The sequence below is a fragment of the Atractosteus spatula genome, chromosome 12 (genome assembly GCF_055471065.1).
Source record: "Atractosteus spatula isolate fAtrSpa1 chromosome 12, fAtrSpa1.hap1, whole genome shotgun sequence".
In the NCBI taxonomy this organism is placed as follows: Eukaryota; Metazoa; Chordata; class Actinopteri; order Semionotiformes; family Lepisosteidae; genus Atractosteus; species Atractosteus spatula.
The window spans coordinates 36,972,388-36,987,852 of NC_142717.1; the positions used below are offsets into that span (position 1 = coordinate 36,972,388).

The 15,465-nt window shown below is 36.4% G+C and overlaps 1 protein-coding gene across 1 annotated transcript in view; it reads right to left on the bottom strand.

Moving 5' to 3' along the window:
- zfpm2a (zinc finger protein, FOG family member 2a) overlaps window positions 1-8,298 on the bottom strand; it is a 126,615-nt gene extending 118,317 nt beyond the window's left edge. The window contains exons 1-2 of the mRNA XM_088928597.1: window positions 8,160-8,298; window positions 7,793-7,951 (exon numbers count right to left, since the gene is read on the bottom strand). Coding sequence (XP_088784723.1) covers window positions 7,793-7,951; window positions 8,160-8,298 — 298 coding nt within the window. The remainder of the gene's footprint in view (window positions 1-7,792; window positions 7,952-8,159) is intronic.
- Between the last annotated feature and the right edge of the window lie 7,167 nt (window positions 8,299-15,465).

The following is a 15,465-nucleotide window of genomic DNA, read 5'->3' on the forward strand; positions in this document are numbered from 1 at the left end:
AGGGAAATATATCAAGTTTACTTTGCTGTACTGAAATTAAAATGTGTGAATATGTGTGAGATAATATTAAAAGCAATATCTTGATCTCCCAAGTACATGTTAAGCCCTGTAACACAACATATAGGGCTACATTTTTAATTACAGTGTAGGAAATGAAGCAACAAGATGATTCCTTAATTAAGTGGTGATTATGGATTTTGTGCCTCATATCTAACACGTTTTGCAATGCAGTTTCAAACACAATCACAGGAACTTAATAGGCAACAATGTCTAAGGATGGTACATTTATTTCAACGTGTAGAAATTAAAAAATGCAATCATTTTTTTCTGATTACAAATTAATGTTGGCATAATTTCTTTGGATCTGAACATTTGTCCTGTTTTACTAACAAAGAAAGGTTGACATCAAATTAAGCTGATTATATCTCCCCAAGAAACTATCTCAGCGACCACAAAATATGAACTTGTTTTCAACTGGTTTAAAACATGGCATTATATTCTCTGAATTCCATTGAAACCCGACACTTAAAAAAGCAGATGTTTTAACATCATATGTATATTATATTGACATGCAAAGCACACATCTCGCCTCAGATAACCCTAGCTGTGATTTTGACATATCAAAGACATATCATAGACCCAAAGGTGGTAAGAGTGGTTGAGTGAAGGAAGTTGGGGTGAGGAAGGGAATGAATGTAAAACTACATCAGTGAGCTGTTAAAATCAGCCCTATCACTGCTCTATCAGTGTCTGCTCTTCAGCCAAAGCAGAATAAAACATGGGAGCCTCACATTCAGGTCAATAAGCTTATAGGCGATTTACACAAACAACTCCTCCAGCAAGGTAGAAACAAAGTCATATTGGCTTTTTCTTCCTTTTAGCATTGTCTCCGCCAAGAAAGCCCTTGAAAATGTCAATCTTGTGTGCTTGACTTTAAGGAGCTCAGAGCCCCTAATCCCAACAAGCAGACAGGCAACAAGTTTTAGAGTTTCTTACAGTCTCTGCAACGGGCAGTGTTTGTGGAAGCACTTCAGTAGAGTTGTTCACAGCATTTTAAGTAAAACCCTTAAAAGGTCTTGGGTCCCCACTACTTGTTTCCTGTCCTTTTCTATTACGCATGGCGTTTTGTCAGAACACCTACAGTACTAGAGGACACGTTTGGATTGATCTAGTCTTTAAAATTATACAACACAGAGCGAGTAAAACAGACATAACAGGAAGGAACTATGATCACAAAATAATATGTTACGAAATATTTCAAATCCATATAGGTAGATTCCACACCAAATATTTTCAATTTTACGAAAGCAGGCTGTGAATCTCAGCAGAGAAATGAATGGAGATGGTTTAAAGATGATCTGCTTGAAGAACAGAATATATTCATCCCAAAAGCAAAGCAAATTCAGTAGCACAAATGGTTTAAAGAAACAAAGATAAAGTAAAAAAACACATAAGGAGAAAGAAAGGACTTTATAAAATGACTTAAAAAAGAAATGAACCCAGTTAAAGTGAATGAACTGCAAATGCCAATAATACTAGGATGGAGACAACAAAAGAATAGGAAAGGATGTCTCATATATAAAGATAGGGAACTTGAGTACTAATTTGACTAGGGAACTGCAAGTGTAGATTCAATTTATAAAAAGAGTTACAAAACCAAAACAATGGAATTATTGACTAATAACTACTACATGTCTTAAATACTGTACTGTATATGGATATTAATAATTGGAAAGAAACTCAAGGAACATTTGTAAGGTAGTTACATTCTGTACATATTTAAATGATGATAAAGAATAATCTCATGCTTCCTGACTTGGAGTTCTATGTAGAGTTTTGAATTAATCTGTTTTATCATACAACCTGTATGATATTATGCACAGCAATTATGCGCAGCAGCCATGACAAATTTTCAGCAAAACTGCAGCAAAACATCTACAATATGTTATTTTACGATAAATCATGGAGGTCCAATATGGCAGCACTACATGACTATATTGAATGTTTTTAAGATATATGGTATTGTATTATGTGTGCCATAATTAACGTTTATTAGTCTTCTTACAATTACCAGCTGAACAGATGTATCAGAAATTGAACAGAAATATTAGTACATGGCTGTTCACATCCTCAAAACATAAAGATTGGCATCACTATATGGTATCTAAGACTGACACAATGAATTCAGTTCAGCTACTTCCCTGTGATTTTTTGCATTAGCAAAAATATTGCAACTGTCTCTTTAAAGCAATGTGAATAGGTCCATAAATTTACATCATTACAAAACCTGGCAGAATTCCTCTAAGTCTGTAGTCGGTTATCTAGCTGTGATTCAGACTCGGAGCATGTAGATCTGGCTGGGTTAGATTGTCATACTTAACAAACATTAGTGATTAATTTCCTCTACTGAGTTAAATGGGGCTAAAGGGATGTCTCGATTCATCTTATCATCTCTCAAATTAGCATTTTCCATATTCTCAGCATCAACTTTGCATTAAAATTCAACATTTACAATTCTGAACACTGCCGTCTACAAAGAAATATTGGACAGAACTTCTGTTCTTGGTAACATCTATTACTTTGCATTTGCATTAAGACTGTTGTAATTCATCCTGTCACTTTCTGTTTATTACCTCATTGGCAGCTTCAATTTCAATTACTCATCCTTAAATAAAACAAAGGTCTGGTTTCACAGATCTTGGTTAGCAGTAATCACGATCTGTTTCACCTACGATAATATCAAGTAGATTGGTACAAATCAGGTTCTTCAGAAACATCTGCAAAGAATAAAAGTCATGCTGCAACATGATTATACGAAAGAAAAGCTTATAGATTAGGAGACCTTGGCAGCTTCGCTTATCTGTTAGAGAATAACTGTCTTTCCACCTTGGAGTGAATGTTAGAAGTGATGTTCTCCTTGTTGTCACCAACTTACTGTACATGCTTGAACATACAAGGCTTATAGACACATTTATATCATATTATATTATAGAAATATTTAATTCTAAATATCTTTTTATTCTCGAGTGGTGATACACTTTAAACACAACAAAATGAGAAATAAAACCTGTATTTTTTCAATAAAGAAATCTTTTGAGTATATATTTAGGACTCAGTTGAGTGACACAAGACCAGTGCTAATTCTGGTACGTAAATCCAGACTGTATACACAAGGAAATTAAGTAGATACTCATCAGCTTTCTATTATCTAAGAACCACTGCTTTTTCATATGGATTTACTTGATAAATGTGTTCTCTAATTGGCTTTATTTGCTAATGTTGCCTCCAGGTGATATTTTCACTTCATTGTTAAATGCAGAACAGTCAAAGAAGCAAGGTGAAATTTCACTACAGCTTCCTCCCCCTTCTCAGAGCACCGTAAATAAAATAGCGAATCGCTTTCAAAATGATGAAATATGGTGTCAGATGTCCATAAACTGTTTTGTGAAAAATGAGCTCCGTAAAAGAGAGTTCACGAGAAAAACTTCAATAAATGTGAAAATCGACCATGCTGAGGAGGTGTTTGAGGAGATATTCTGTAATCGTCAAGGAGAACCCAAGGCCGTACCTCAAAGGGACATTGTGTATACCCTCAGGTTGATACACACACGCTCACCAGTGTTTTATGGTTTCAGGTTCAGTGCGAACCCATTTAATATGTTTTGAGCACTCGCACACAAACCACACAAAAATGTGAGGCTTACTGAAAAGCTAAATTCCAGAGCTCTGCATGCTATCTTATTTTATGTATTCCAGATTGGCACTAGCCTGTTTTGCATAAAAAAATACATTTGATGTAAAATGAGGGTTAGCCTCACTGAAAATGTCTTCATGATATTCTACATACACTAACAGTCTAGATTTAAATTTAAGTACACTGACGTGTGTACTTGAGATATAGTACAGTATATCGTATATTGTATTAAGGTTTTGTACAACTATAAAAAAGATACAATAACAGTATTCCCTAAAAGCTTGTATTTCATTGGAAACAACATATTTTACACAATACAGCGTGTTACAGATTTGTTATTACTGCCTATATAAGATTAGAAATAAAAATGCAAAGGTTCATTAAAAAAGCAGTAGAAACCTCCGGCGCATGAGAACACTATAAGTAACCAAAATCCAAACCAATAACCAAAAACAAAAATATGAACCAAAATCAAAATAAAAAACAAAACAAAACAAATTCTTTGTACCTCTCCTCCATTTTGATTTTACATCTATGACTAAGAATAGATAAGGAAGCATACAGTATGGAATTCATCTATAAGTGTGGGGGCGTTAAGGACTTTTGGAATGTCTCTCTGCTTTTTCAGAACAATGCCTATCCGGTATGTTCAGCAGTATGTCTAATTTTGCAGAACACAATCGGCCCAAACATTCTGCGGCTTAATTTGTACCAGCATTGCAGCAGGCTTTTCTGATCCAGAATCAAGGGGATGTCGGATGGGACTATTTCTGAGGAAAGATGTACTGTACTGTGTAATTTATCCAGATAAAGGAAGGGGGGAAACTTGTAGCTAGCAAAAAGAGATTCAAAGTGGGATAGAGGATGGAAAATCTGAAGAAAAAAAAACTCCAGGTCCCGCACAGACTTCAAGGTATTCCAAATAGTAATTTGAAGTACAATTTTATGCAAGGGTAAGGCAAATGGGCTAGACTTTGGTAGCATTCAACTCCTTGACCTTTGTGCCTTTAAGCCGCTTTGCTACTTCACCGCACTCTGATCAAAGTTAATAAGTGCTTCATATGTTAATGAAAATTGGTGCTCTTCTTTGTATTTCTACAGCTTTTTAATACCTATTATAGGCTGAAACTTTTAATGGAGGTTTTAGGTCCTCCTGACAAGACCATTTCAGTGAGTGACTACACAGATACAAGGCTAAGCTGAGACAGAAGTGTCACTTGACTGCTCAGTGGAGAAACCTTACACGAGAGACCTATTCTTGAAGAAGCCTGAGAAGATAAAGGCTACAGGATGAGTGGTTGCTTTAAAACCAGCGTTCAACTCAACACTTCGCTAATTACACTGTGCCATCAAAATTGAGAGGGTTTAGTTAATCAAGAGTCCTTTTTTTTTCTATAGTCAAGGAATAACATACATAAACCGTTTAATACATTCAGGATTGTGTTTCCTTTAATTCATGCTGCTTATGCATAAGTGAGAGAAATTTAAGCCACTCAGACACTCAGCTAAATTAGTTTTTTTTTAAATCTGAATATCTTATTGAAGAATTAATCGAGAGCATTACAATTACACCTGACTGCTGCACATACAGTATTTGTAAGTCTAAAGGAAAAACCTATGCAAAGCATTGCTTTAAAGTCAAGAAGAGTTAGTTCAGATAACAGTAGCAAAATACATGAAGAGGGAACTCGGTATATAACATAGGGTACTTATCTAAAAGCATGAAAAAGGAAATCAGTGTGACCATGAAAACATAGGACTTTGATATAAAAGCTGGCTTGTAGCCTTGCGTGTTAAGTAGTAAAAGAAACTTAGATGTACACTCACACCTATTAAACCTCTACTACAATAGACTGCAATTATATTTCTTTGATATACAGTCCTTTTTATTACAGACCCTTTCATTGTAGTTGTGATACTACATGCTATGAGAAATCTTATTTAATTAATTAATTGCTTACACTTATATAGCGCTTTTCTGGACACTCCAGTCAAAGCGCTTTACAGGTAATGGGGACTCCCCTCCACCAACACCAATGTGCAGCCCCCACCTGGATGATGCGACAGCAGCCATAGTGCGCCAGAACGCTCACCACACATCAGCTATCAGTGGGGAGAAGAGCAGAGTAATGTAGCCAATTCATAGAGGGGGATTATTAGGAGGCCATGATTGGTAAGGGCCAATGGGAAATTTGGCCAGGACGCCGGGGTTACACCCCTACTCTTTTCGAGAAACGCCCTGGGATTTTTAATGACCACAGAGAGTCAGGACCTCGGATTTACGTCTCATTTGATTACTGTATTTGATTAAGTTTGTACTGTAGAAGTGTTAATTGCCGCAATGCACAAAAGATTATTTGAATGTGAGACAAGCATACTTACAAGATAAATATATTGTGAATATATACAAATAATACTACATTCTATGCACAGTAATGGCTCAGACTGAAGTAGCTTGCACTTTAAGAATACAGCCTTACGTATGTAAAATGTATGCAAGTTACAGAGAAGTAGATCTTCCCAAAACATTTCAACACTGTAGGAATTTTGGACCTTCTTCTCAAGGAGAATAATCAGCCACAAGAACAATCATCTAATAGTCCTTTATTCCCGTCAAAATCAGAGCTTGGAAGATCTGTCCAAATGATGGAGCTCCAAAGCTAAGATCCTCACATTTGAAGTAAGGCAGACTTTAAATATCAATACGCTTATTTTTCTGAAGAGGATTTCACATTTAATTTTTTAAAAGGAAACTAAGCACATTACACTTTGTGACCACTTATCAGATATAAGATTCACAAAAGGGAAACGCAAAGCAATCAATTACTTTTTAAAAATCTGTGATCAATGATTAAACACTGCATATACTAAGTTAGAAAGGTCAGCATATGGCAAAAGTGACCAGGAGGAGTTCTCGCCCATTCTAACTCTGACTGTAATGAAAAACATTACACCAAAGCGCAAGTCTGCCAATGCAGATTAATAAGCAAAAACAAATCTGCCCTACAGTTTTTACTTAAAAAGTAGCACATTACAGAGCCTGCGTGGTACTGTATCAGAGCAGAGGACTCAGCTCAAGCTAGAAAATAACCTACGCAGCAAGGCAGCATCTGGTGACGGTAAGGTGTGAGAAGCAAAAAAAAAAGTATCACAGTGGATTTTTTTTTCTTGGGAAGAAGATAGGGACATTTGGCCATGCTCCTTTTTTTTAATGGTAGGCCTCCAAGGAACAGCAGGTGCTGCAGGAAGAGGTGTCACATGTTCAGGAGTGAGCATGTCCTTTACTTCAGGCTTGGGCTCAATCGATTCACCAGCATGGCGTTTGGAAGCACTTCTCTGTTTGAGGTGCCATCTTTCCCAGATCAATCTGCCGCTCTTGAATGCATTGTGAAAATCAAATATCAAACAGAATCATTTCAAAGACAAACAGGGAAGTACTGGATGCTTTCCCACACAATTAAAACAGCCAAATTGGCTAGTATCCCTTTTTTTTTGTTAAACTAATGTAACTCAAACACCCACTTGTGCTTCCTACACATATCAGATCAGGACATGTATGACAACAGGTCTCAGGGGGGCTCATTTATCAAAGATTTCGTGCCAGTGTGTTTTATACCATTCTTTAGTGAAAAAAGAAAAGAACAGTGATTCCACAAAAGAGAAGCTTTCACTTTAGTGTTTTATGTGTTCCCACCCTTTTAAATGCACTTTAAATGCTTTTCATATACTGTACTACAACATTAAATATATTGAGAAACAAATCTATTCATTACCATTATATAGTATTTGTAGTATATTGTCATTATCAACATTTCACTCTGGGTACTGTGTTTACAAAAAGGAAACAAAAGCTAATTTGTTCCCAGTTGTTCATAATCCAGTCTTCACTTACTTTGCCCTGCAAAGTGATGTAATGCTTAAGCGTTCTCACATCCATAGAGAAAATAGAATAGAATTTCCTTGTGTTTCAGAACTAAACCCTCGAACTTGAAAAAATGAAAATATGCTGTCCATTCACTTTTAAATGTATATTAATGCAGAAATAAAAGCACAGACTAAAAAATGTCAAAGTGTCGTCATTTCGTGATCTGTGTCTACCTTTACTGCAAAAGTATTCCATATCTTCACAGCTCAAGTTTTCCGGTTCAAAGTCCGTGGAGAAATTTTCCTCCACTGAGAATTCTTCTTTTGTGATGATGTCATTTTCCTCAGAGAGACACTCTTCCTCTTCATCTTGCAAGGCATCTTCTAATGGTCCTGTAAAATTACCACATGAAATTCAGTAAGATTATAACCCTTTTCTAACGAAAGAGAAGCAATGTACTGTACCTGCTTTCACATCATGGGTTTTTAAGAACATAAGAATGGCAGTGAAAGAGAGCAGGCCACCCGGCCCACTTAGCCCATTGGGTAGGCAATAGTCAATTGAACTCCTCTAGCTCTTTCTGGAATGAAGCCAGAGTACTGGCCTTGACGACTTGACTGGGCAGCATGTTAAAAAAGTCCCACAATCCTTTGGAGAAAGCATTGCTTCCTTCTCTCGGCTTTAAGGCACTTCCATGTAGTTTCCACTTGTGCCCTATGGTTTGTGTTCCACTGACCATTCTGAAGAAATCCTCTGGATTGACACTCAATGCCTTTCAGGATTCTATACACTTGTATCGGGTCCCCTGATAGCCATCAAGACAACAAAGGTTTAGTGCTGTTCGTCTGTCTGTGTAGGGCATTCCCTTAAGCCTGATGTTTAACATCAGAAGCTCGTTTCTGAAAAGAGTCCTTGTAAAAGAATGAGACAAATTTGCTTTGCTATGAATGACTACATTACAATAGTTTGTTTGTGGAACTTTATTTATTTTTACTGTTACTTACTTTCAAATTAATACTGAAGATATAAACTTTGTAATTTGCAATTAGCAGGATGACTGAAGTTTAAGATTTAATCCAGGCAAAACTACAGTCCAAGGTGGAACATATGTCACAACCCAGCCTAATTCCTTTCTGAAACATCCCTTTCTTTCAGGAGGGTATGAGAATGACACATCTGACTCTAACCAATTAAATCAAAATACTGGAAGAGACGACAAATATCTAGAATTACAAAGAAAATCTCTCTCAAATCCTTAACGTTGCCTTTGTACAGTATACCCATATACTGTAGACTTCATACGTAAAATCCTTTATTTATTCACATTCTAATTACACCACTAGATTACTAGTTTTCTTGCATTTCATGAGAAGTACTTGAAAACGATCAATTCACCTAAATAATTAAGGAATACAACACGTTTAATCTTTTTGTGTTTGGAAATTATTTGGGTGCAATTCAGCTCCGAGGCAGCAGGCAAAACTGGGTGAACCTGAGTGCCTTACTTTAATACAAATGCAAAAGAGCCTTTTGATTTTTCATCCATCATCGCTCAGCATAGGTTTGTGTCTATATTTCCTGTGAGTAATGACAGGCAGAGTTATTCAGCACACACGGGCATTTTCATTAATAATGCACTGCAACTGTTGGCAAATATTGTATCATATACAGCAAACAAAGATATGGTGTTTAGATCGATGTGAAAGTGAATTGTTTTTATCAAAGAATTATTAAAACACATTACCACTCAGAACTCTGGCAGAACTGTTTCTATTTTTAGTTAAAAGGTTTGCAGATTCGGCACAACCTGTGGTTTAACAACCACACGGTTTAAATCTGCTTCTGTCTGAGAGATCTTTGCTGCTAAGGTCCGGGGCCATAAAAAAGCCCAAGTTGAAGGTTTGTTGACAGTACCAGTTCAAGTCCACACACTGTTCAGCTATTCCCACAGCTAATGGGCTTAGTCACGACTCACTCACAGGCACAGACTACAAACATGACCTTGGCTTCCTGTTTTTCTTCCTAGCACACTTTACACTACAAATCTGTCTTCCAGGACTGTGTGAAAAATAAATGTAGATTTTCAGTTCATTTTATTTCATTCTTTAAAGAAACATGACATATTTAAGGAGCTCTAAACAGCTCTTAAAGGTCTAAAAACTAATGTGATTCAAATTTCTTAAGAACCCAAAATTAAACCCAAATTTTCCAGATTAAAAGGAATGTGTTTTGTATGTTGTACATTGCATTATTGTTATTCTTACAAACCTTCTGTTGAGGTTTTAACTGTTACTGAATGTATTTTGCTTTTAACAGGTATAACCCCAGCCCACCTATTCTCTCCAGAATTGAATTCAGGAACCTTCCTCACGGTTTATTGCTTTCAGTGTTCAGTGTAAAAAAAGACAACTCAGAAAGGTCTCTGTTTTTGCAGAAAAAAAGAAAGCGAAATCCTTAAAACCTCCATCCATCTTCTAAACCGTTTTATCCAGTACAGGGTCAGGGGGGAGCTGGAGCCTAACCCAGCAGGCAACAGGAGAAAGGCAGGATAGACCCAGGGCAGGATGCCAGTCCATCGCAGGGCACATGTAGACACAAACACACACACTCACACCAGGGCCAATTTTACAGAAGCCAATTAACTTACCAGTATTCTTTGGACCGTGGGGGAAATCCAGAGGAAACCCACGTGAACACAGGGAGAACATATAATCTCCACACAGCTAGTGCCCCAGTTCTGTGAGGCAGCAATGCTTACCACTGTGCTACTCTGCCATCCCATTCTTAAAAAAATAACTTACGAGTTAATGACAATTTTACATTTGGGATGTCATCTTCAATGGCATTTGTCTGCTGGATATGCCCTCCAATGTAACACGCTAATGAAAAGACATCATTGACCGTGCTCATTTTTTAAAAAGACGATGGTGATAATGATGATGATGATAATTATGATTATGATTATTATTAGTTCAGTTAAAAAGCAAAGCAATGAAACACTTTTCAATTACTTCCCTCAAAGTCTGTCACTGGGATCACATTTTTGGAAAGAATATGTAGATTTAGCAATGATTACTAGAACTGTTTTAGGCACAAAACAATAAGCTGAAATAACTCAGCTTTCATAAAACATAAATGTGTCACACAGCCAGTAACACAACTTTCAACAGTATTCCCTGATCAAGATCATGTCATTTTTAAAATGTCGCTTTCACTGCCATTATCAGTATATAATATGATATTGTACAGTTGAAAAAAAATGGACTTTAATTAGAGCAGTCCTTATTTTGTCTCTATATATTCTATATACACTATATTGGGTTTTTTTGTTGTATAATACGTACTGTATCTCGAAAAGCATTTTCGCATTAATTAAAAACCCAAATGAATTGAAGGTAACAAATATTTTCACTATATAATAGATACATGTGTATATACTGTATATTCAACACATCCTTTACTGGTCTTTATGGAATATATAGAGATACTGTATGAGAAGACATTATAAAATCAGAAAACCTTAAAAGCTTGATAAAATTTATATCATGCTTTGAGAATGGGTGTCCTTCTCCTTTTCAAAGGAGAAAAATACTGTATGTTTACAACATAAAAAATTGAACATAAGTCTATTAATATTGGGTGCTTCGAAGTTTAGTTTGGTGACATTTATTTTCCAAAAATAAATAACCAAGGTGGGATAATGATGTCTGCTCTCCACTAAAACTCCCTTTAAAAATACAGAATTGGTTTTCTCCTGGACATGCTTCAGGCAAACTCTTCCAAGGCAACAAGAAGATTAACAGAAGGAAAACAGTACAGCCACAGTCTATAGTTGTTTTACCACAGGAAATTCAGATAGAGAAAAAGATGATCCAGAAGACCAAAGTTCCTTTCGCTGTACCTCATCACTTTTCACATAAGCAACAGCATGGGAGGTAGAAAGAAAATACTTTTATTAATTTGGTAGCCTTATCAGAGGGTACAATGTTGATTTTTCATTTACATTTCATGCCTGCAGGTAATACACCAGCACAATCTTAAAGCAGAAATATTTCCGTTTGATTAATTTTTTTTCTCTGTGTGCAATATTATTTCCCTATATCTAAATGATTTCAGTTTTTTGCTTGTAGCTGTACATCTTTTTTGGTATTTGCATATTACTATTTTGCTTCAATCAAGGACGCTGATGGAATTATGGTACCTGAATTGTATTAGTTCTGAAAATATTTCATCCTGCATTTAAATTATGTTAAAATATATTTCTACCCCCCATCACCACAAAAAGAATCTCAAATAATTCCAATCCTCTCTTCAAAATTTGCATGTTAAAGAACTACTGCAGGTCCAAATTTAAGACTGGTTCAAATTTGTTTAAAAACGTATAGGACAAATTTTAAACATATTTTTCTGTCTTTGGTGATCAGACTTGCTTAAGAACTCAAAAGCACAAATGTTTTATTTCCTTGTGATGTTTTGATGCATGTATTCCTCTTTTTATTCCATTAAACATGAGCTCTATTGCACACTCTCAATCAATCTGAACACAGACAAAACACACAGAAACATCCCCTTTCAGCATTTCAGTGAGCATATTCTATCGTAACACAACCAGACCCTTAGTTTGATAAAGGAATGATTTAAGTTCAAAAACTCTTGGTGTGTGCTGCTGTTTTCCTTTATTCTGATTCAGAAGCTCATAAACTGCTTGAACTCCACAAACTGCTTGGTCTTTTCATTAGCCTAATAAATTATTCCTTTGTAAGAAGCTACATCTTCAAGAGAAGAACCATACATAAAAAAATAAGTATGCTGGTCTCTAATAGACACTGTAAAGGCATAGAATTGCTTTAAATTAAGACACAGTTTTATGATTTTATCTGTACTGCTTTCAGTACAATGTAACAAAACCTGAAATCACTCAATATGATTACTGTTGCCTAAAATTACGATACACATCACAGCAAGTTGCTAGGCTAAAATGCAGAAGTTAAAAGAAAATCTTCAGAGTTACTGAAGATATGATGAATTGTAATACATTTGTACAAAAACTGAATTATAAAGAGTATGAGGTATGATATTGCACTGTACATCCTGTATATATATGGATTCTGTGGACTATATCGCATTTAGAAAACAACACCTGTCTTTTCCATCTGTCCATTGTGTTTTATTGGACATTATATGGTTACACGGTCCATGCATTGTGTTGACTGGACTACTTGCAGTCACTGACAGCAGGAATACTTAAAGTAAAAACCTTTTTCACAAAAAGATAAGTGTTTGACAAAACTTCAAATTCAAATCATTTTTATGGTTACTTGTTGAAACCAGTGTAGATTTCAACACTGTGCATTTTTAAAGTTTGATAGCTTTCCATACATTTAGTTGATTACACAGTATTCTTTGCATGGAGAGACCTGAAATAATTTCAGAGACAGCAATGATAAGAATAATGACTTACTAAATGACTAGCACAGCACTCCTAACTCATTTTCTGATAGTGGTGTCCTTTCTAGTTGTGTACTGTTTAAAACCTTGTCACATTCACTATGACCCATGATGGTGCATTTTTATAAGGGTGTGACAAACTGGCCAGAGGACTTAGCATATGTGATAAGTATCCAAAAACAGCAGCTAATACACACTGAACTTGCCAGAATTTATTTATGCCCATGCTCGTGCTCATCTTTGGGTTTTCTGAGAGCAAATATCATACATAGGTCAAAAGAAGAAAATGTGAACTACTTTAGCGATACCATGAGATTTGCAGAGCACAACATGCAAAGGTATTTGTATCTACGCAGTATGTCATCATGATTATCTTCTAAATACCTGTTGAAAGTTCAATCAGGAGAACATATGTTTTTACTTTGTAGTTAAAACATTTGGTAATTGTTAGTGATTCCATCCCCAATATATGCTCATTTATTTGCTACACCTTAAACTATACAGTATATACAATGTCATTAACAAGCATGGGGTGGTGCTCAGAGTTCTGGACTTGAAATTGGAAGGGTATGGGTTCACCACCAAGGAGGTATGCTGCATTTGTATATGAGTAAGGAATGATGCTTTCTCTTCTAACATACAGATAATATATAACACCATCTAGATTGATTTATGTTTTTAGGCAGAAATACAGTAAGTGCTGGAGCACTTATTATACATGAATAATCAAACCTATTATCAAATTGAAACAGGTTAAATACCAAGGGTGCAGCTCATGTGTTCTACACTTGCTGATAGCAGTGCTCACAACTGACATGGCATCAATATCACAAGAGCGTTTATTTCTCTCTGGGAAATTAGATACTGTACCACTAAGCAGGGAGTGCTGCACACAGCTCAGAAGGTGTACTGTACATGATCATGGATCCTGACGATCACACACTATCCCAGAGGTGCTCTATTGAGTTCATGCCAGGTGAATGGTGTGGTCAGCCCATCACACAAATTCAGGCAACGTGGCTGGGCATTGTCATGGACAGCATCCAAAGAATATAACAGTAATTTTAGTGCATAGTACGCTGACATGTTCATGCACACTGAGATTATTCATTTTGGCATTCATCATAACAAAATGGCAAGAAAACAGCTTTATTTACTATTGCTAGCATTGGTAAATATACAGAACATACGGAATATCAAAAGAAATATATTACTCTACTTATACAGTACATGGCATTATTTTGATTAATTGATCATTCGTGACAGTAATAAACTTGAGTGACTCTGACTGTTGCAGAACCACTAGAACACATCTGTAGTTAGAGTAGATTGGGCAGAAGTGATGAGGTCATTGAAGCTGTTGAACATAAATCCTAATGAAAATCAGAAAAAGAAAAACAACAAAACCCAACATATCCCTGTTAGGAAGAAAACAATGCCTTTGTTGGAGGGAGGCCGGATTACTGTAAGTCAACACATTGTTTCTTTGGGCTGTTCATGGCCAGCAGTCTCTAACCCGGCCACACCATACAGCCACACACATTCCTCAATGATAGACTGACCAAGAGCCAACATCTTGCCTAGATGGATAGGGAAGTTCAAGGGTGATGATTTGGGTAGGAGTGTCTAGTTGCTACAGAAGCAACTTTAAGGGCAGCCTGATGGCAAGGTGCTACATTGATCAGGTGCTGGGACCTCACTCGTTGCCCTTCCTACAGACTCCTCCTGACGTGACAACATTCCAGTGGGACTCACATCCTCAAACGGCTCTTGTAACAATGGGTTTCCTGGGACACCTACTGTACACAGTGGATTCCTAACTCACCAGACCTGAGACCCACTGAAGATCTGGGGGGTGGTCAGGGATGACATGTAGCATCTATGGCACATGTTTGTTCAGGCTCTACAGGGGGAAATGGACAGAATCCCACAACATAGCATCTGTAACCTGGTACAAAGCATGCGGCGAGTGCGACATACAGGTTGCATTGTTTTCATTGGTGTCATATACACTATTAACCTGTGATTTTCACAGTAGATCCCCTATTGATTAATTCTGTTGATTACAAATATTAATCAGCACCAATTTCTGTCAAGGTTGCAGTTATAAGTGGTTTATTTTGATGCTTAGTATTTCATTGATTAATTTACCATTTCCTTTGTGTATTATAGCAGATGCGGGGAAAAAATCTAACGTACCCCAAGGTGACAGAAATGGACTCAACCAAGTAGTCTGTCTCTGGCTGTAGGCACTGTTCAACAATTCAGTATGTCATAAGCATACTACTGTTGTTAATGACCATTGCAGTCCTGTCTGCTACTGAACTTATACCAGTGTGCTTCCATTTCTCTGAGATTGTGTGAGAATTCCTGTGATGTCCAAAAACAGTGAATGAGTACAGGATGCATGTTGATAAGACAAAGAAGCATGAACTAAGAGTTGAATGATATAGTGTAT